We start from the raw sequence: 23,083 nt of genomic DNA on the forward strand, positions 1-23,083 counted from the left end.
TCAAAGCGCGCGCATCTTTAAAATCACCGGAGTAATTACATTATGGCCGGATACAACTAAATGTGTAGTATCAGATGAGCATTTAGGTTGATCTGATTTCAGGAATATACCCTATTCACAGGATTGCTTCATCGTTCTTCGAGAAGTCATTCATATGATTCTTGTGGAAAAACAATTTGTCGCTGCATTGTTTATTTTATTAATTGTCATATCCCCTTTCTTTTCATAATGAACACATTAATACAAACTACTTTATTAATTTTTTTTGGAATACAATTTACTTAGCATTCAGAAATACTTGTAAAACCATTGGCGATGGATAACGTTTCATAATTCAAACGTATGCTGTTAATTTAAAAGCTTATTTAACCTCAAAATTTTTTTAGAAAATTAATTCTCCCAACAACGACAATGCAACGTCGTGCCAACTGGTGATGAGAATAAATGGGGGGAGGGGGGGTGGAGATTTTGAAACTGACTGCCAATGAGGGGGATCACTAAAATGCTACAGAGCCTTAGGAGGGGGTGATTGTGTTAGTTGACTGTGACATTACCAGAATCCTCTGCCCCTCCCCTCCCCGGCCCCCCCTCCGTGATAAATAATGACCCCTCATTGAGACACGTACAAATCATCTCGTACCCAAATCCTATCGTGTGACTGCACCCGCTTGACCACGGAAGGTCTGGGTACGAGACCAACATATCACCTAGGAACAGTTGTGGGAGAGAACTCCAAATTCTTAGGATCGACCGACACCGAAATTTATAAACATCTGTTAGGAGAATTGACCCCCAGATCCAGAGACTGAAAGCGTTTAGAACAATTTTTCAAAAAAATTCCCTGGTTCGTCAACCTTATATCAATTTGCACTGCAACGGAGCATAAATAATTGATTGTAGACACTACATTGTTTTTTCACTTTAATTTTCGATGTAAGGCATTGTTGTTAGCCAAACTTGGAAGAGAATCACCCTTGTGGTTCAGTTCGAATTTGAAGGATCCACTGGGCGTCACGGAACCGTTTGCGCCTCTAGCATCATGGGAAGGCCTTGGTTTGCCACTGGGGCAGATGATCAGTGTTGCAATCAACAGAATGTGACCAATGAAATACGTCGACCTAGGAAGTAGAAATCATGTGCGTTACATAATGGTAATAGGACTGAGTGGAGTTCAATTCGGTCTGTAATCATATAAGTGATTAACAAAATCGGACGACCGCGAAGCGGGAGTCCGATTTGTCAATCACGAGTATGATTACAGACAGAATTAGACGACGCGAAGTCCTGTTACCAGTCAATCATTACCATTGCAATTTTCGAAAAAAAAAACAGTTACGACAAACATCTCCAGTAGGGACAATGTCTAAAGAAAAAAATTTGGAAATTTCGTAGTTATTGCAATTGTTATTGTGATCAATTCTGTGATTGGTGGATTTAGCTGAGTGAACTTGAGATGATTGGCTGCTTTAACTGTCCGATTACAGGTGTCCGATTACAGGTGTTCGATTACAGGTGTCCGATTACAGGTATCCGATTACAACTGTACAGGGTGATTAGTGAAATTAAAGCAGGTGATGTACCGATCACATTTGAGGAAATTGTGGTTGTGATTATAGATTGTTCAAGTCGGTACTTAATGGTTAAATCCTATATCTTGTGACAAGGAGCCTCGTGAAATTTTGGATCAGTTATAACTGGGAGGAGAGAGACTTTGTGTCTTGTCCAAGAGCACTGCACAATGACCTCGCTAGGACTCAAACTCAGCTCTCCTGACTCAGGGTCTAGCACGGTAACTTTTGGATCACTGCGTCAAGTTGTCCTGTATATCGATTTGAATGACTTCGGCTCATGGCAGTTAAGCCCGAACTTAGTTATCATTCTTCGAAAAAATTGGCTCCGAGCTGTTGGTTTATGTTAAAAAGATGGATGTGGGTCTGTCCTGATTGTACTCGGCAACTTTTGAGCAACTTTTGGCGTTTGGAGCAACTTTTTGCGGTTCTGGCAACCTCGAGCAATTTTTGTCTTTCTGATAATTTTTGAGCAAAATATTGGTTTGGAATCCATATCAAGCACGAAAAAGTTAACGATTTCGTAGAAAGCTTCAATTCATGCAAATTTATTGAATAATTATCAACACAAACGAACTAAGTGTTTTGTTCTGTTAGACTTAAGAGTATCCTTAAGTTTCGCCCATATTTGCAAGCAACTCTTTAAAAGTAAGATGTTGGCAATCGCAGCGTAGAAAAAGCGTATAAAGCTTTGATTAACGTCTATTTAAAAATATCAAGAAATTAAGGTAGGAAGTTTTGAAATTTAGTCACCTTTTTTTGGACTTTTGGCAATATCCGGCAGAGCAAATTTTTGGCATTCGAGTGAGCAACTTTTCAACATTCTACGAGCACAAAGGGGGCAGACCTGGATAGATGTATGCGTCCTAATAGAACAAGTTTCCTATCAGAGGTCGAATCACCACTTACCAATAGCAACGCAAGAGTCATCTTACCTGTAGAAATTCATTGAGAGATCAAATCTCAGTAGCACAAACGCTGCCAAACAATAGGAGGCACATAGAGGGTTACAAGCCATCCACTGAAGAAATTGCAACAAGCTATTGATCAACGGAGATGTCCTTCCGCGAAGGTCGTCACAAGCATGTCGCACCTGGAATAAGAATATTCATTTACTTGTTGTGTTTTCACCACTCCGTCACTTGGCCAAGCTCTGGTCAGAGGCCGTACAGGTCTATATAATATCATGGATTACCCACGCATTATTGATTGGTTCTCACCTATGACCAATTGGCCTTTTTATGGAGGACAGACGCATAGATGACGTCACCATTTCAATTTTTTTTAAGCTCTTTCTTCTTTTCAATAAGACAAATAGATTCCATTGCCGTGGGTCTATTCAGGTATAGATCACAGAAGACGTCAGACTCGGCTGCGTCTCGTTTGCCATTTCTTTGTACTTACAACATTTTGACGTCACCTGTGATCTATGACGAAACAGACGCAAGGCCACATGGGATCTCTTTGTTGATTGCACAGCATGACTGGAGCGTAGTAACGTCAGTTATTTCAACAGTTAGAAGCTTACCTTTCTATCAGCTACTATGAGTAATATAGAAACTAACAATGCCAAAAGATAACCGGGATAAAATCCATGCCATATGGCAGATACAGCTAAAGTGAAGTACGTTCTATGGTGAGATACTCGCTGATAAACAATCCTGATACAAAGAGAAAGAATGGACAAACAGTCACGAGAGAGAACGCTTATCAGTTTCGTTTACTTCGAAAGACAAAGTTGTTTTTTAATTTTCCCGCTTGATCTGAAGGGGGTAGGGGTGAGTAGGGAGATAGAAAAACTGTTCCTCTACCCATCGAATTTCAATTTGCTAATATCAATTTATTATCCAGCAATTGAAAATTGTATCAGTGCAAGAGTATTGCCATTTGATGTAACACTAATTTCTCTTAACTGATTCATGAGGAATTGTATAACATTTGGAAAGGAAAATCTCGGGTTAGATCCTTAGGCTAAAAGAATTAGTTTGAGGATTCTAAGGTGATGTAGCTGGATACAAAGTGGTTATAAAAATTTTATGTTGTAAATTCACATCGTTGATTAAGTCTCAATGTTCTTAGTGCTCACCTTTTAAGCCAAAGATTTGTTGTTATATTCCAGTTGTTCAACAAGTCTTTGAAGTTCGTGGATATCTAGGAATACCAAACAATACAAGGCTTACGACTTAATCTAGAGAAAGACTCGACGTGGTATTTTTGTAAGGTTCAGTGATGTCGTCAGTATTTTACTCGTATTTCACTCAGGAGATGTGACTCAGTAAAATATCCGGGAGCAGATTGTATACTATTATTCACATAGAAGAACTAACAACGGTTAGTCAAAGCTCTAAATATCGTCTGATGGGTTAGACTGAGTGGTGTAAAAATACGAGCCTCTTACATCGTTTCACATGGTCATGCAGTGTAATTCTCTTCAAATACCAAAATAACAAAACTGTTTCAAGACCTGCCATCCCTGTTTATAATGCATACGTTATGGCGTTATGGACAAAGGATTAGCGCGTTAGAATCCTGCTTGAGTGAGCTGGGTCCAAGCTCTACTTGGCTCATTTTGTTGTCTACTTAGGAAGAAACTTTTATCTCTTCCAGTCCCTCTCTTTACCTAGGAGTATCATTTAGCACAGGCAGAAACCTGACTTTTTAGAGGAAAGCTGACAGCAATGAAATGGGATACTTTTAAAGATGAATACTTCGTTGCCGTGGAAACCGGAACAAATGGTCACCTGTGGCAAACTCAAGCCACTAGGTTCGTTTGAGAAGTTAAAATTTCTTTTGAATCAGCTCCTTCTCAGTGGAAAAGGTCAGGAAATTTTACCAACTGAAAACTCCCAATCTGGAACCTTTTATATTTTATGTTCGTTGATAAATTTGTTTAGTTTCCCAAATCAGATTAACAAACCTCTAAATCCACTGGATAAACATTTGTCATTTTGTTCCAAAGCTCTCGCCCGCTTCGATCATAACCATTGAATCCTAAGCCGCATGCGTTATTTACTGCGTCCGCTGTGGATTAAAATCGCGGACATGACGTTAGAGCGATGGACTTGTATTTCATTTACAGGGAGTTGCATTGCCCATACTTCAGCAGTAGGGCTTGCATAATTCATGCGCAGACGCAGTCCTTTTACCCTTCATGAACAAAGAAAAGTAACTGTCGACTTACCGATAATCCAAGCAAAATAATACTTAAAACGTGTAGTGAACATGGCAAGAAACGCAAAAGCCATTCTCCACAAGAAAGAACTATTGGCAATGAAACTGGAATCTGGAATAAATGAACAGTATGGTACTGGCTAATTAGAGATGAAAATACGACTGTGATTATATAAATATAATATATTTGAACTGCGGATTAATAAATGAAATTGAGAGTGATCAGCACAGTCATGAACATTACTTATTAAAGCAGTAGTGAAAATGAAGCCTGAAAAAAGATGAAAGTGATCTTCCTAGTAACAAACACTACTTTAGCAGTAATGGAAACAAAGCCTGAAAAAAGTTCAGGCTTGTACGGGAGTTGAACCTCTGTGATACTGGTGCAGTGCTCTACCAACAGAGCTATCAAGCCAACTGGGAGTTCATTTGATATTCATATTTTGTCAGTCGTTTATTTATTACTTCACAGATTTATTACAAACCAAAAAATAACTGGTTCCCAGTTAGCTTGTTAGCTCAGTTGGTAGAGCACGGCACCGGTATCGCAGAGGTCATGGTTCCGACTTCCGTACAAGCCTTAATTTTTTTCAGGCTCTATTTCCATTTTTACTTAAATAATGTTTGTTACTGAGAAGATCACTCTCATTTTCATTTAGCGATAAAAAGTCTAATACGTTTTTTTTTAAGCAAACTTGTACTGAGAAAAATGAGATAAAAAATGATTCATCTGTATGTCTTTAAATTTTTACCCCCGGATCTAATTTTCAATTCCCCCTTCGAGCCACCTATACATTTCTTGTTCACTATTGGCAGAGAATTGTGAGCTGTATCAAGAAGAATCAATAGAAACGCACACCTGCAGTAAGATGGAAAGGAAATATTTTGGACAAAATGCAGAAGAGGATCAGACACAGAAGACTTGAGGCGAGCTTCGTTACAACAGCATTCTGATGAGAAAGCATAATCGAAGAGTTGTTAGGACGCATCTTGACCGAGCATCGTAACAACCAAAACCAAAGATATCACAATCAGAAGAAATGAAAATTACGAGGGCCAATGAGAACTCAACGTTAAAACAAGCAAAGTGCTTAAAGCGCGGGAAAACGCGGGCGACCAAGTCGCATTTGGTTTCAGTTTTAATCTGATTGGTAGAGAAAGTAGTGTGAGTTTTCTCTGGACCAATCACGAAGCACAAGAAAGTAAATACAATATTAATGTAATCCAGGATTACTTTTGACACTCCATTTAAAATTGCTTTTACGTTCAGTTAAATTCGGGTTTAGGTACACAAAGAGATCAGATTATTTACCGTTTTTTTTAATAAAGTAACTTACCGTTGGTGAAGGTTCCTTTTTGGTTTCCTGTTGTTAATAGAGAGTTAGAACAAAAGAAAGTTTATGATTGCTAAGGCATATATTAATATATTTAAAGGTTTGAATCGCTAACGAGTTCTGAGCTCTAACCATCCTCTGCTGACACTACAACATAGCTCTTCGAAAAGTGAAACACTTTTTATTCAAGAAATCCATCTGATTGTTGATAAATAAATACCCAATCGTTTGTCTGACCTTTGAGGGAACAAAATCTACTTGTTAAAATAATGATGAGGATTGAAATGCATCAATGAAAGCACGCCAAAACGAAGCAAAAGCGGCTGACCATCTTGCTTCATGGGGGGTTGAGGGATTTTTTGGGGAGGGAGGGAGGGGGCAAATGGTTATCAGGGGGGTGGAGGGGGTCTCAATCGTCCTTAACAGAGTATGAATGAGGTAGTATAGTAAGATATCTAAATTGTGAGACAAATTACCACGGTACAAAAGTTTAGTTAATAAAAGGAAACGATAAACTGTGGCAAGAATCTTTCTGCGAACCTGATCTGTAGCACTTGCGATGTCGTGCCCTTCTATAAAGTCCATGAAGTCATTAAAAGTACATACAGGACCTGCTAACAGCGTGCTGTGGTGAAACATATACCCAAAGTACTCTAGTAGTGAAGGGATGCGTCTGTCGAAACAAATGGACATACGCTTGTCTATGTACTATTGACGTGAACAGAAATAAAAAAAAAAAAGTTCTCGCATATGAGCTAATATTGAAGAAGTTACAGAAAAAGAAGCTTGGAAAAATCCACGCTTTGACACTTGGTTGCACCTCATGTGCCACTGTGTTGTTCTCACCACGTTTTTATGTCATCTGTAATCTGTTGCTGAACAGACGCGCAGGAACATGCCATCTACTTGACAAATTTTTAAAAACAGTTATAGGAAAGCTTAATGCAATTTATAATCTATTGGGAAAAGCTCTGAATACTCACTTAATTCTCTGCTCTTTTTGATCCTTCGAAAGTTCAACTTCCCGTCTTCCAAGCCCTGCCGTTAAAAATGATTCTAACTCTCCACAGCGCATATCGAACGTTTTTTTAAAAATAATATATACACTCAGCGTTTAATTTTAAATCACCTAAAGGTTCATTAGAATTTCTACCCATTGACTCAGTGGTGAGAACTCTACAGTGAATCTCAGCGAGCAAAATATTTTAAATGATGATGTTAAAATACTCTAGGCTTCGGCGGAACGATTCATGTTGCCCTTTGGCACAAAATGCAAAGTTCTTGAGTATGTACACACATCCTGAATTCTACTGGACTATCCAAATTCATTATAGGAGACTTGAAAAATTACATAAAACTTGCATATAAAAGACACCGAAGGAATCGGTTTGCATCGGCTGGCAAACAGAAAGTGTTATGGTATGGTACTTTCTAGTGCGCGAGATATCTCCTCAGGTCGGCTCCAACTGTCTCGCGTGCAAAGCTGATCGTGGCGCAGGGCAACGAAAGCCAGCTCAACGGCCTGGTATTTTCCGCTCTTCTTGACAAGTCACATATGAAAACTGTTATCAAATGGACTTTTCTAGGGACTTTATGATCTTACCATCATGTAAGCTGAATGCCAAATATGTCACTTTTTGAAACATGATCATCAGGCGGCTGAAAGACCAATATGACTCTTTAAGTTCCTAAAATACTTATAAATGTTGCTAATTCAGCGAATTTGTGGCATAAAACTCGCGTCAGTCCCTCAAAACGACTTTGAAATTGTCAGTTACGTTTAGCTGGAGAGATCTGGAAACGTCTTGGTGATTCAAGAACGAGTTTCATCTCGTAACCAGGTCCCGCTGGAGTGGTTGGGCGTGAGAGATATGGATACACAACTAAATCAAGGCTAAACTAGTCCCAGACCTCTGGAGGAGGAAAGAAAGTATCACAGTACTCTGAAGTACTCTGAAGATTGGTCGATTACTGAACCTTCTGACTCATAAGAATGACTAGCATCTAAGTTCTCCTTACAATGTCATCCTTGAATCAAAAATCAAGGTTGGGAGAATCAAGGAAATAATCACTAAAGAAGTTCTTCTTTATGAAACAAATTTTCCATATCAAGAACTTCAGGATATGTTTGCAGCACAGTATGATGACAGGGCGTAAAGGGTTAATCATTAAGATTTCGCCTTACCCGGAGTAGTCAAATCTATTGATTCCATAGTAAAGGATCATCCGGGCTATTTGTCCCACTGACAACCAGATCAAAGATACCACAATGACGACCCTGGACAGTGACAATAATATGATAACAGAAGTTGAATAATGAATAGTTTGAGGAAATAATGGCACATTACTTTCTCTTGTGAAAACGTAACTTGACATATCGATGGATCTGACAGTACAGCGGTCACGAAGTCTATTCGAGTAAGGGTGATTTACCATTTTGTACGAGCTTTACCAAACATGCTGGGAGTTAGAACATCATGACTAGCTGGCTAACGTGACCGTCTTTAACCTTGTGAGAAGTTCTAGATTGGGTTGTTATTTTGGCTGCCTCTCAGCCGTTTCAAAAGTCCGCTCATTTGACCGTCTTATTAGATCTGACGACATAATGGCTGTAGGGCAATCGGTGGGTACGTATTATGAGCCATTGAGACGCCAGTATAAGACGTTTCAACTGAAATAATATTGGATCAAGGATCAAAGTGCAGTTTTACTTACTTGTGGACTTTCTTTGGATTAACACTCACTGTGAACCCGTAACAGAGTGCACACACTAGAATCAGGATAATCATTTCGCTGAAAATAAAAGGAAAAATAGAAATCTCTCTGCTCACCTATCAAGTCAATGAAGACACGAGATTTGTTAGCGCAATAGGACAATTTTCAATTGAACTTCGAAAGTAATACGGTTTGCCTCGCCACGGTTGTGATTGACATTCCGACCAATTCCTTCGCTCGAGCAGTGCAAGACTGTCACAGGCGATTTCCCGCGCTTTAGGTTGCTTGCTTGCGTTTACTCTGAGATCTAATTGACTGTTCAAGGTATTCCTTTTGTGTTAAAACTTGTTTTTATTACTTTGATTTGTTGTTATAACACTCAATTGCAATGCGCTCTTTTCTGGCGGAAAATATCTGTCTACTATATGAAACCAACAAAGACAGCCAAAACTCAAAGATGTCTTAATGCATATATTAAGTTAATTGAGATATTGTTCTAGAAATCTTTATAATATGAATAGGAATTTCCTTGACATGAAATAAGGAAGCTAAGAAGTCGATTTAAGACACCCTGCTGAGAAAAAATTTTCCCATGTTTCTGACACTTCTTAACCTTGAGCACTAAAATAAGTCAAATGTAAATACTCAAATCATAGCCGATGACTACTCATGCAAAAACAAAGTGTAATATATGCATTAAGCGAAGCGGAAAGCTCAACAAAATTTTACGAAATGTTTCAGAATTAAAATCCTACCTTCCTAAACATATCCAGCCTAAAAAAAGGCCCCAAAGTATTGTCATTGCCAAGCGTGTATTTGCTGACACCCTTTTCGGATGTAATGTTGTGCGATATACGGATCCAAGCGGGAAACATAATAGCATGCAAAAGACGAACTGGATCTGCAGAGATGACAATATACATATCTAGCTCATATAACATCGCCGTTGATTTAGAGAAAAGTTGTGGTTCACAAAGATTATAATACACTTTTTCTGAGTTCCTCGAGATGATAAACGTGATGGTTACACGGCAGGAAGTTTAAATCATTTGACCATACTTAAGCATATAAACATTACGACAAAGGGTGCACAATACTATAATTTTTTTAAGATGGAATAGAGTTATAATTACGAAATAACTGTGTCTTTTTTCGCGTGTTGAACACTGGGTTTCTGCTTTTTATAAAGGAACAGTCGGTAAGCTGATTCAGTGAGACAGACAGGACGCGTTTAAATCTTGAATCTAGGACACATACACAGTAATCGATTGGCGAGGTAACTACAAAAATATACCTTACCTGCTCGACTGGCGTACTCAGCGCCTTGGCTACAAACAGCAGCGAATCTTGTATAAAAAAGATCATTCTGCTACATACGAACTGTTTTCGCGTTGTAAACAAATGAGCAATGAATCGGAGGCTTTCCGGAAAAATCTATCGTTGAATAAAACCTGCTGACGTTGTAACGCCACGGTGATTTCTTTTTATTCGAATAATTTAATTTATTCAGAAGAGAAGAATTTAAAAAATGCCTTATTAATGTTTGCATGATCAGTGACCGATCGTTTTCAGAATTTGAACAAATTTTTGCGAATTGTCATGTAGCCAGTGAGAACTTTGTAGAAATTTGTGATGTAACACTTGCAGAACTTACTCCAACAATAAGACAAGCCGCTCTATTGATACAACTCAAATATTTAGTCGAACGACGTTGTTTAAATTTATATTGAATACACATTGAGATCAGAAAGATGAATAGGTTAATTTCATACTCAAGTCAAGTGGCTAGTTGGGCTGCAACCTATTCCGATTTCCATGGCACTAAGAGTGAATTCTAAAAATTCTGGAACATTAGCATATGTCTGGAGGTTTTCGATTACAAAGGACAGGCAAAGGAGCGAGGGTCTGACGAAGGAGGAGGGAGGGGAGAGGCGAGGGAATCTGTCCTTCTCTCTCCCTAGGTCCCAACCCTCTTTTTTCGCCTGCAACCACTCTTCTCAGGTCACTGCTGTGGGATAACAATACGCTCAATTGACGGTGGTGAACAATTTCCTCAACTACGGTATACGCACTTTCTCTCTTTTTTTAAAGACATGTACACCGATCATTTGCGCAGAAAAGGTGTATTTAGATGGCACTATGAAGTTGGTGATGAACTATATACTTTCCTTAAAAATGAAAAAAAGAAAAAAAAAATCGTCCTACGCTGTCTCATGCTGACGGTGCTTATCTTGAGGTTTGCCAATGAAGAGTTGGGGATGGTACTTATTTATAAAGGGTGTAAGTTTCTAAACAAACTGTGGTGCTGCGTCGGTGGGAGAGTATAGCGAGGTAATTTGGTGTTATCAACTGAGTTGATAACGTGAATTGGCCACCGTTAAGAGTTTAAAGGCTGCCATCTTAGCGTTGGCTCTTCGTCAGAGCAATTGACGAAGTGCTAACGCTCGAAGCGTCAGCCTTTAAACTCTTTACGGCGGCCAATTTACTTTATCAACTCGGTTGATAACACCAAATTACCATGGCACCTAGTTAGACTCCTGGGAGGCAGGGGGAGGTCAAAAGTACTGCGAGGGACCGATGCGTCGCGCAAAAAATTGAATGACATCTCTTTTTTTTTCCACACAATTTTAATGCTAAACGTGAACCTGCCATTTGAGTTAGTTAAGTGCTTTTAGTTATTAATTTTCAAACCCCCAAGTATTTAAGTTTCCAGTTTTCAAAAGATCACGCGGCAGACCTGAGGAATCTCTAGTGTCATTTGATTTGTTCAACACAAGCGTAACTGAATTTATTTTTCAGGTAATTTGGAAAAAATTGAGAGTGAATATTAAACGTCACAGTAGAAAACATATATCATGGTTCATTTATGCTACAAGATAAATCCTAAAAAAAGATTTAAAAAAAGAAGATTCATCTCACCCCGATTTTGATGTTGGGAAAGAAATTTGGTCGTGTTTTGAGCGAAAATTGCAAATGTCAAAGGTCATCGCTCTACAACCCTCTTGGAGGAGAATTTAAATTTTACGAGCTCTAAAACAAATCTGTATAAATTAGAGTTTGCTCTAGTAAGAATTTAATTTCATATGAACATAATAATAATAATAATAATAATAATAATTTATTTCTACAAATGACTTGTTTCTCGTGTTCGTCAAGTAAATCTTTCTAGATGCGTAATTCAATCTGCTCAGACTGCTTCGGCCGGTTTCCAGTTGTCAAGGCGGAAACGCTGGAATGGCGCGCGGCCTGGCTTCATAGGGACACACGGATTCCCACGCAAATTTGTGCTTGTGATATCATAGATAGATGGGTTTTCTTCGTAAGGCCTTCGTTCTGCCCATCAGTCCATCTTTCATACGAGTGAACGAAGAAGTACTGGACTTCGGCCGATCACTCGACGAAGACGCCCGAAGCTTTTCAGTCGACTGACTCCGAAGTCTGTCCAATGAAAATGGTCCTCTCGAAGATTGCTTCGGCTTCTCTTCGGAAACCGAATTTTCAGTCCAATTATACGATGAGCGAGATCGTAACTTATCGGCAGGAAGAGGCCGCTTCAATTCGCCAGCGGAGGAACCTTTAACTTTATGAACAGTAAAAGGTACTTTAGGTTTGTCTTCGTTGAACGAATCATCCGTCTTTTCGGTGTGTGAGTGAAGCTTCTTAGAAGTTACGCTCTTCACCTTTTCCACGTGAAACGGTCCTTGAGTGCGGTTTTTGGCTTCACCGGACAGTGCATCCTTTTTATTCCCACCGTCATTATTTTTACCATCAAACGCATTGAATGTACGATTGTTATTGTTGTTGTTGTTGTTGTTGTTTACTTTGTAATCCTCACCATCTCCCTCTTCAATCCGCCTCATTCGTGTATGAAATTCAAACGGTCGGGACAGTGTCTTGGAACTGTCTTGAGAAAAACGTCCTAACCTCTTCTTTTTCTCGCTCTTCTCGAACGAAGGAGTCCTTTTTACAAATGAAGGCACTTTCAAATTTCCAGAATCTTTCACTTTTTCACGACTTCGAATAAAACTTGACACTGACTTCTGTACAACTTCTCTGGCCTGCTTATTGTCTTCTGATGTAGTAACTTCATGAAAAGCGCAATTCAGTTCCATCGACAGACTTTTCCCCTCTTCATATTTAACTCGCCGAAAATGTTCAAGATCACACTTGTTGGCCACGATTGCTATGGCAACAGAATCTGCGGTACTGTCCTTTATGAAACGAGCAATGCGCTTTGCTTCTTCAAAACTGGAACGATCGGTGATGGAATACAAAATGATGAAAATGTCGCCTTGACGAGAAATGAGAGTTAGCTTCTCAGCCGTGTTCTGAAAGCAGAAAAGCACAGGGTTAGCTTCACAAAAACTTACTGTCGTAACTTGCATTGCTATTATAAAGCTTTTCATTTTTGCCCTTTTCGCTGACTCGAGTTGCCTAGATTTCCGACGTTTTGTCGAGTTCAGTCTTCGAACCTCGTTTTTGAGAGAGAAGAGTGGGCTCATTTTCTGACCGGCCGCTGATCATTCAGCCTATGACTGGTAACTCAATATTTCTATTAAAACTAGTTAAAATGCATTTAAATGTATCTAAAACACAAATGAATATGACAACGTACCTCTCCTGCAGTATCCGCGATCTCCAACTCTACCTCTTCATTGTCTGTTTCAACATGATGCCTGTAGGTTCCCTCTGAAAAAAGAACGTTATAAACATCAATTATTGTCAATCAGTCGCTAATACGATTGCGACCTGCCGGCGATAATTCGATTTTGACGTAACTTCTTTACTCTAAGTAAGATAAAATCCAATGTCTTAGCTAGTTCCCAGCGTTCAGTGAGTGAGGCGGGGCGCGGAAATAGTAAACGGCGCAATAATAGCGGCAAAGAGACTGGTGCGAGTAAACAAGCCTTTTTTACGAATAAGTATTCTAATCCGGCTATTCCCTTGTTTATATAAATTATCCACTTACCTATCGCTCGGGCATATTCTCCAATAAACCGCCTGGTCATAAACCTCACAATCAGGGCTAGAGGAAAAATCAGCTAAACTGGTTAATGAATAATTGTATACATTAAGTTGTTGTTTACAGTAAGTTGTCATTGAATACATTAAAAAAAAATTCTTATACATTGCAAACATCCTACTTATAAAAAATGTAGTTTATTTGATTAAAAAAACAGTCTCTTCAGATTTAAGCTAGTGACAATAATTTCCCATATTCGTGACTCGGCAGAGAGTTTAAGATCAGAATCACCGGAAGAGCATGGGTAGGGAGGGAAAGGAGCTAAAATTTCAAGCGCTTGAAAAATTGGGCGAATAATTTTTGTGGTGTGGTAGTAGCAGAGGAAAGATATTTTTTAAAGACCTCTCGCACTTTTGATCAACAGATCGAAACAGAAAATAATTGAGTGAATGATTTTGTTGAAAACAGATTTATGCGCCTTGAGAAATAAATTAATTTATCTGTAGCCCGCAAAATAGTCTCTATAAACCTCTATAAAATAATACAAGCTTGTTTGAAGGCACATGAATATTGTGATGACTCAACGTTACGAGGCAACACTTCGAAGAACAATCGAGAAGCTGCGTTTGATAATGGAGGACTCAATTTAATCTACTCGACTTTGATCAAAAGAAATCAATCATTTGTTGTGATTAAACAAAGACGATCATTTCTAAAGAGAGAATGTGTCAAATGTCATTTGATAAAATAACTTGACTGAACTTTTGTCCAACAGGAACTGAGAATGACAGATTTCTACAACGATCGAAAGATAAAACTCCATCTGCTTCGAAACACATTTTTTCAAACCACACAGACTCAATTTTTGGCATTTAAACAACGCACAGTTTTTCCATGTATCTGACCTCAGTCTCAGCATCGAAATACTTGAGTGGTTTTGAAGCGACTTTTAATCTTTGCAAGGTTTTGTATGGAGGTATTGCGCTACAAGAAGTACTGTCAACTCGGAAAATCAAGTAGTTTAGATCTTTACCCCAAATCAATAACAACGTACCGTAACAAACACTTAGATACTGAGGTAATTATCACTCTTGTTATCTCTTAACAATAGAACAGCTCCAAGGTGCAATAATAATTATTGTGCTTACGAGATTTCATCATCGGTCTTAACTTACCCGATTTGCCAACTCCAGCCTTCCCGAGGATATAAGCTTTCGCTGGTTTAATGGATAACTGATTGGGTCTGCGTCTTCTCATGGTCTGGTCCTCGCCCGGCCAACAGTTCGCACAGGGTTAATAACTACAGCGGGCTCCTGAAAAGAACAGACAACAATGAATTCATAAGTGAATTAGAAATGACACGTCACTTAATTGTGTATAACGGAAAAATTTTCCGACATTTTTTGTGGTTCTTCATTGGCAAACCACTTCAACTTTCCCATGTTTTACCCGTTCTCATTCCTCTTCGAGTTTTCTCGACTCTTACATTAACCCTTTCAAAAGTGATTAAAATGTAACTTCTCCCTATAATATCCATAGATTATTCAGCAAACAGGTAAAGAGAATACTCAAACTTATCAGGTAGAAATTGTTACCTTGATCTGTTTGTTACCAAAATCTCGTACCTAACTTAAAAGAAACCGAAGAAACCAAAAAAATGTTCCGACTCTGCCAAAGAAAAATTCAAGTTCGTTGTATGTCGCAATTTCCTGAAGAAAACAAATTCAACTATACACCCCCGTCTTAATTGCTCTAATCTCATTTCTGGATAACAAAAAGGAAGAATTTATCAAATCTAAGCTTCGCCGATTCAAGTTGGTTATAACTTACAAACATTCAAGGGTTTGATTTGAGAGAATTTTAAAAATTTGGACAGACATTCAATTATCGCATATTTTTGCTGGCTAGGAAAATTAGAGTTTTTTTTTTTTTAATTAATTGCGGTTTTGATTATTTTGATTATAGCTTACACCATTTTCATCATCAATAAAATAACACGACACAAACTGATTCTATTTGAGTACAGTCAATCTTATTTTCACTACTACTCAAGTAGTGTTCATTACTGCGAAGATCGCTTTCATATTCAAGTACAATCATTACTAATCATACTCTGGATGTGACAAATTTCATGAATGCCGTTATGAATTACTAAGTTCACCTACTTATTGAATCCATGTTAATACCTTCCAGAGATTTTCAATAAGAAAAATTCTCCATAATCACAAACACTTCTTAATGACAGCTACCATGGTTATTGATTCCCAAGTCTTGTTAATCCACTCAGTTCTTTGAACGAAGTGAAAAAAATTTTGCAACCCCTAAAAAAAAAATGAACTTGTTTTGGTGGGAATGAAAATCGTTTAAACAGACATTAATCCAGTGCCGCTCGCCATATAGACTGGCTAAAAGTTTATAACAATACAAGTGAACGAGATTTAAGTATGATAAAAGACTTTGAGCCTTCCTTTGAGACACAAATGGATATTAAAAAGTTGTTGTTCACTGGAAACCCACAAATCTCTTCATCTCCTTCCTCCTTGTTGCCCGCGAAAACAGTGTCACGTATTATGTGAACGAAATTTAAGTATGATAAAAGACTATGAGTCTTCCTTTAAACATAAATGGATATTAGGAGGTTGTTGTTCACTGGAAACACACAAACTTCTTCATTACCTTCCTGAGAGTTGCCCGTGTAAACAGTGCCACATTCTTATGATTTGACCGTCTTTCAACGACGCCTCTAAGATTTGCAGAGCGCCTTATTTCAATGGTAAATCTCGCCAAATAATGCACGATCTGACCATGCAATACAAGATTTAAAGAATTATCTAATAGCCGAGGTGGATATAAAAATTTATATGCGAGTGATAAGAGATCGGTGCCTCTTGTGATTGGCTGCCTTTCAGTGAAGCGTCATATTTAAAGGACGTAGCACTTAGATAGCTGTAATCCCTTTAGCAGTGGCTAGTCACGTTTGAAAGTAATACATTATATAACTAGCTTTCCGGGAAAAGGGCACTTAACTCATCGTTTATCACAGAAAAAACACGCCCAATGTTAGAGGCTCGAATCACAATACTTGCACGTCCGTACTCATTTGAGTTTTATTAACGCATTTCAAGGTGAAATTCCAAACACTGATCAAGGTAGGAATGGACACCAGAAAATTGCGATTTCATAACCTTTGAAATTTGATTCTCCAAATCGTCAACGCTGTTTTTCGGGTCCTAAACTTCCAAAGGTGATGGAAGAGGGGACTATCAAAATTCAAAGGATCAAAATTCTCCTTACAAAATCACCCCTGAATCACATATCAATGTTACGAGAATAAAGGAAATGATCAAAAACCAAATGAGCTCTTGATTGATAAACAAATTCTCCTTATTAGCATCTTAGGAAATGCATTGAGAACAGTTGGAGAATATGCATCCTGATGTTAGGAAGTAAAGGATTGATTTGATATTCGCCCCACGGAGGTTAAAAATTCTCAAAATGAAAACCATTTCCCAGGATGGAGAGGAATCAAGGGAAATCTTCTCACCACAACCGGATTTAACAGTAATGAAACATCCTGGATTTTTCCTAAGGACCCGGTGTAGGAAATTCCCCCTAGCCTCCCACATCCTTTTGAAAAATTTCCGCTCGCGCCCTTTCAGAAGAGTGGCTTTTTAGGGTATTACATTTCTAGCTCATGTTTCGAACCAGATGCTTTGTAAACCACATAATTATCGACCCGTGGCTGGAAACCACACAAACGACAACAACAAGTCCAAAATAGCTTCATGATAGGATTAGCAGGGTTATTTCAAGTACATTTTAAGTGGATTCGACCTTCTGTTTTACTTAACAAAGATGAAAGATAAACACCAGTTTGCCTAAGTATCATTGGCTTTGTCAAAGCGCTGTCGAAAAGTTGGCATATTTCGTCACTTGTGTTCGCCACAAGCGGAGGATTTCATTTAAGTAACTCTTGAAAGGTTATTTCAACCCCTATGAAGACTGAGAAAGCCTCATATGTTTGCAATCCATCAACTGTTTATTGGCACTGTGCAATTTGCTCAATCGTGTGTACAAACACACGAAGGCTGGTAATTCAATTGATCACACATCGCCAATTTTGCTTTGAGGTCTTGCGCACAAATCACTACACCGAATCTATGAAATAATTTTTTCTTCAAACTCCAAATTTTTTTAAGCTCTACGCTGATATGTACTTTACAAATCTTGAATTTCTTTTTTTTATATTTTTATTTTAGCAACTTGTTATGATATAAGTTTCATTTGAACTGTGGATGGAAACCAAGCAAAGAAATGATTCTTGTAGGGAGACTGCAAACAAAAAAACCAAGCGTAAAGAAAAATCTTATAGCTTTCGAGATCCATCTTTTAGGACTACTGTTACTTATACGCAGTAGATGTATTTTATCACAGATTATTCGCAGACATCAAGATTAAAGCAAACAGAAGTTTAAGAGGATAATTTGCAAACTCCGATTTTGAACCTGGGGTCGTATCCTCCAGAGATATAGAAGTCGTCTTAAAGAATCTTTACGAATTGTTCTATTTTTCCTAAACCATTTTGTTTGCTGAAAACAAATTGCTATTATGGAATTTACTTTTCTCCCGCAGAGAAAGTTTGTAATCATGTTATTATCCTTAGAAATCCTCTTAGAAATTTAAACATGAAGTGAAAATTAACCGTATTTTGTGGAATTATTTATTGAAATCGGGGATCTCAACTGTCGCTTCGGTAATTTTTACTGGGATTACCACACAACATGCTAGGCATGCCCGGAGGGGAAGGGAATTTGAAAAAAGTTCGGGAGAATTTAAAAAGTGGGATTACCACACAACATGCTAGGCATGCCCGGAGGGGAAGGGAATTCTAAAAAAGTTGGTCAAGGAGGTATGCCTCTGAAGCATTCAAAAGTCCATCCAAAGGCCTATCCGAAGCTCTATACCAGACGTTTGGTTTAAGACGATTAAGAATGAAACTGTGTACTGTTGAAGATTCACAACCCTGAAATCGTACCCTCTTTGGTGATATCTGCGTGTTATGCGACATAATGTAGCGCCACACGGGACAGTATGCCGAGTGACGCTCCCCCACCCCTCCCCCCCCGTCTCCCTAACCTGGGACATCTTGTTGAGTGACTGTACATTCTGATCTGTCAACTGGCTTCACATGTTGCGCTTCCTCAAATGAACTAAGCTATTCTCGAATGCTTGTAAAAACATTTTTCACTATTTTTAGCTTTCACATGCGCCTGATGAGAAATTGATCGACTGAGCCAAACGTGAATGCTTAACACGTTTTGGCACGGAAAAATCTACATATTTTTGTTGGGGAAATACGTTGTTTTATCAGAAAAGTGAATTTGTCTTTCAAGTTTCAAATGATTCTCATTACGCAATAGAGACTTCAACAATTTCTGACTTATATCAAAAGCATCATTCTAGGTAAATTTTAAATGGTCATAGAAAAATAAATTGTGACAGGTTATAATCTGAAAAACGTGAGCTTAGCCGCGAACGTGAATAAGAGAAGCCTCGTTCTCAAAATCTAGTAGACTTGACAACATTGAGATCAAAATTGAATCAGATAATTCCCTTAAATAAATAGATCCTCGCCGTAAAGGTGTATAAACAAACTTTGAAGGAAAGGACATATTTGATCTCCAGATATCAGAACTTCGACACGTGAGTTAAATCGAAATTGGCACGTTTTCAGTGTGATTCACGAGCGCGCGCCCCAGGTGAATTTCTTAGCTCTGATGAATGATGAGACCGCTAAATACTTTCTCAGTGTAAACAGTTTGCGATAAAGCCCTCGAAACCACTAAGAAGGTCTTGTAGACTGAAGCAGAACTCTTGTGAAAGATAAATGCATTGATATTCTACAACACATCTTCGGATGCAATAAATCTATTAATCGGAGGCTTGAACTCAATAGCGTTTTGCGAAAGAAGTATATAAAACTCCGTTAATGAACTTTTGTTAATTATCGTTCTTAACTCAACCAGAATCGCGTCGAATCGTGTCGTTTGAAGCCGGTGAATCTGTGTAATTGTGACCGCACGAAACTCTGACCATGAGCGGTTGTTGACTGCATCAGTCCGACAATAATTTCCTTACACAATTAAACGCACAAACCGCAAAAGTCATTATCACGTCTGACCTGAAACACCTGAACACTACTGTATGGATACACTACACTACCTTGTTTATAACCTTGATCTTTGGAAAAATAATCACTCCTCTTTCCTCCCGGTGTTCCAAGCAAATTCAACGCAGCAAACTCCTTTCTTCCACAGCAGGTGTTTGGCAAAGGATATGTATGGAATTCTGAAAGATTATTTCGTAAATGTATTTCTGCTGATAAACCTGATGGTTGGATAACTTTGGCAACAGAATTCTGTATCACCGAAGACAGTTCTCTCTGGATTACTTGATGAGACACATCGCTTCTTTATACATGTTTTTCACTCGATGCAAACGGTATTCAAGAAATTTACCACCCCGCAAAAAATTCTAGGCGAGACTTTGAAATCAATACTCCTCTTACGAGGCAATGTAAAACATTTTGTGCCCCGCGTCTGTTGGAAAAAACAACCTTGTTTTTTTCCTTGAAACAATCGCATATTTAACCTTAAAAGAGAATATCATTATGTATAAAAAAACCTCTCTCACTGTATTTCCATTGTGACGTTTCTCTTTCACTGCCACTGGCTGAAATAAGTTGATTTCAACCGACATCTGACGCAAGGGATTACGTATATGTAAAACTCATTACCAATATTTCGAGTGGGTGCTTATTTTGATAAACCAGACTCGTCGTGATTCCCATTATTTTTTAATCAAAACCACTTTAGGATGATAGAATAAGCAACTGGCTTGTTTCGTAGCCAAACGCACATACCTTTCGATGGTGGGTACTCGGCTGATACTTAATAGCTGAAAACACTTCAATTTCCTGTCATAAATTCGCTTGTCAAAACATGACAACTCTTTTTCTCGACCTACAGTGGTGCTGTTACGAATGCAACGTAAAATCCATCAAAATTTTGCCTCAAGGAGACTGTCTTTGACACATGTGCCTCTCTAGGTTATTGTTTCATATGCGAGTTGTTCAGCAGTGGCTTGCTAGGTGCTAAGGTCATCTTGCACTTCTATACTCCTTTATGATTTTTTTGGCGTCAGTTTTCGAGTCCTTTGACATTTTTTTTTTAATCAGCGTTTAACGTTTCTTTCCCATGTAATCCGATTTCCCCTTTTTATGCTGTTTTTTCTTTTACATACTACAGTGAGAAAAACACTTTTCATGACCTCCAAAGATTATCTCTCTGATTTCCATGTATCTTATATTTTAACCTCGGGCGATTGTAAGTTTGCTAATAGTTCAAATTCTTATTAGCTTCTAGATCTGTCAATTTGGTTTAGATGGACATAAATACTCTTACAAACTCATGATTGAAACTTCATAAAATAGCGCCATGGGTTCAGAACGTTCAGACATAAGAGAGCATCGGGAAGAGAGGGGACGGCAAGTCTACAATAATTCCGAGGGTGGTTCGACACATAACCCTCGAACCCATGAATCTGTTTCAAACCACAACAAAAATTGTTGACTCCCACCCCTCTTGAGGCCTGAACAAAATCCAGCAAAAAAACCTAACCAAAAAGGTAACTACAGAACTTGATTTCAATTTCGGACCGTACAAACTTATCCCACCTCCCCGTCTCACTCTGCCCTCCTTTCCCCGGAAAGAGCATCTTATAACTGATATTTGGCACACTGACAGAGTAAACATTAAAAAAAAAGCCACCGTGTTGAAATCATTTTAGTGAGTTTCAATTTTCAGCGACTGCCATTTCAGGATAACAGTTCAAGGTGAAGATTTAAAAGTCAAGCTATTGGCCGCAGATAATTGACCAGGACCCAGCGCAAATCAGAGATGAGAAACAATTGAATCAGCCCCGAAGGCTCTGGAGTTCTTAATTGAAGAGAGCAATACTTACGTAATTGCGAAATGTTTTCAAGCTCAGAAAATATTGGTAGACAAAAACGCACCCACCTGTATGTAGAGAACACATTAACGAGCCGCAAGGACTGATTACGACTTGCCTGTCACAATGAACATTAACAGGTTTCCCGCATCTCGTAAAAACTTCCTCATTCGTAGCATCTGCAAACTTAAGTTATTTGTACTTCTATGGGCAACAGACGTGAACGAAATGACCTCCACCTATCCACGTTCCTAAGCCAGCTTCTCTTCATTCCTCCTCGCGAAACTCGATCTTTTTAATGACATGACTTGTCTTCTACCCACGCCAGCTCCAAAGATCGACAACCAGATGACCGGACTGTTCGAACACAACACTTTTTGTTGTTTCACGTGGAAGTCTAACCTGGATCGCAATGTGATACACAGCGGAATTGATGTCTAAAAACACCATAGTGCGTTCAATCACTCGTTCTAGAACACCTCAGTTAAACTGGCATGTAGCCGCGCGTCTCTCTAAGAAGCGTGCAGGACTAAACGTGGAAAGAGGTTAAAACTTGTAACAGATGGACATTCTTTTCATTTTAGTGCTGAATATTGGTTACAAGCTACACCGTTGTGGATTATCTGCATACAAGTAACGGGTACTCACGATTGTTTATCCTCGCGGCAGGAAATGTTGATAAAGTGTACTCAACCTTCCTTAGTAAGAATGAAAACATGAAATATTCGTGATGTTAGCCTCCTAAGTTAAATTAAAAGTAAGCGATGACAGACCGGAAGTGATCCGATCAAAGAAAGCGATTGTAAAAGGGCAAGGCTTTCTCTTCCCGACGGTATCATTACTTTTCATTACTCTTGAAGAAGGGGGGGGGGGGGGGGAGGGGGAAGGGTTCCAAGCATGTGCCCTTTTCAAAATAAACGTTTGGTCACCGTCAATGCATCCCTCTTAAACACCTAACATCAAACTCACAGCCGCTACGAATTTCTCCGTACAACATCAATACAATATCATGTGATAGATGTCACCCTCGGGTTCAAGCCATTTACTGTATTACAATATCAAGTGGACAAGTTATGAGAATAAAGAAAAATATCAATCAAGGGATTATAAGTTGATCCAAAACCAAATTCTAACATCATAAGAATTGTATAACAGAAAATAAGGAGGACTACTAATGAGATCTTGCTAATGAAAGAGTTATGTGCCAACAGTATAAAACACGATATCCGACTGAAACATCATTTTACAATATAGGTGAGCAAAGGTGGCGCTCTGGCTAAAATAGACGTCCTCTTTTATCAAACTCTTAAATTGATCTTTAA

General features: G+C 38.6%; 2 protein-coding genes across 12 annotated transcripts; both read right to left on the bottom strand.

The window, feature by feature from the left end:
- Nucleotides 1-187: 187 nt before the first annotated feature.
- On the bottom strand, nt 188-10,675 carry LOC113672264 (membrane-bound glycerophospholipid O-acyltransferase 1). Its single transcript, XM_027188550.2, has 15 exons — nt 10,088-10,675; nt 9,544-9,689; nt 8,789-8,866; nt 8,259-8,351; nt 7,677-7,732; nt 7,057-7,111; nt 6,614-6,746; nt 6,077-6,103; nt 5,599-5,689; nt 4,750-4,851; nt 4,486-4,589; nt 3,655-3,719; nt 3,097-3,229; nt 2,504-2,661; nt 188-1,118 (listed from the first exon to the last, which is right to left on the bottom strand). The coding sequence occupies exons 1-15, from the start codon at nt 10,151-10,153 to the stop codon at nt 917-919; spliced, it is 1,509 nt and encodes a 502-aa protein (XP_027044351.2). The 5' UTR covers nt 10,154-10,675; the 3' UTR covers nt 188-916.
- A 721-nt stretch (nt 10,676-11,396) lies between these two features.
- LOC113672068 (uncharacterized) lies at nt 11,397-22,570 on the bottom strand. 11 transcript variants are annotated; one of them, XM_089198241.1, is made up of 7 exons: nt 22,410-22,520; nt 21,830-22,163; nt 19,974-20,099; nt 14,927-15,064; nt 13,758-13,814; nt 13,404-13,477; nt 11,397-13,116 (listed from the first exon to the last, which is right to left on the bottom strand). In XM_089198241.1, exons 4-7 carry the CDS (start codon nt 15,006-15,008, stop codon nt 12,085-12,087), a joined length of 1,245 nt encoding a protein of 414 aa, XP_089054367.1. In that variant the 5' UTR covers nt 15,009-15,064; nt 19,974-20,099; nt 21,830-22,163; nt 22,410-22,520; the 3' UTR covers nt 11,397-12,084. The 11 variants fall into 11 exon arrangements, with proteins under 11 accessions (XP_089054367.1, XP_089054356.1, XP_089054377.1 ...); XM_089198230.1 differs by lacking the exon at nt 22,410-22,520 and adding an exon at nt 20,674-20,784 and having other exon boundaries at nt 21,830-22,031; XM_089198251.1 differs by lacking the exon at nt 19,974-20,099 and having other exon boundaries at nt 21,880-22,163; nt 22,410-22,570.
- Nucleotides 22,571-23,083: the final 513 nt, after the last annotated feature.

The sequence above is a fragment of the Pocillopora damicornis genome, chromosome 1, assembly GCF_964200805.1.
Source record: "Pocillopora damicornis chromosome 1, jaPocDami1.2, whole genome shotgun sequence".
Lineage (NCBI taxonomy): Eukaryota > Metazoa > Cnidaria > Anthozoa > Scleractinia > Pocilloporidae > Pocillopora > Pocillopora damicornis.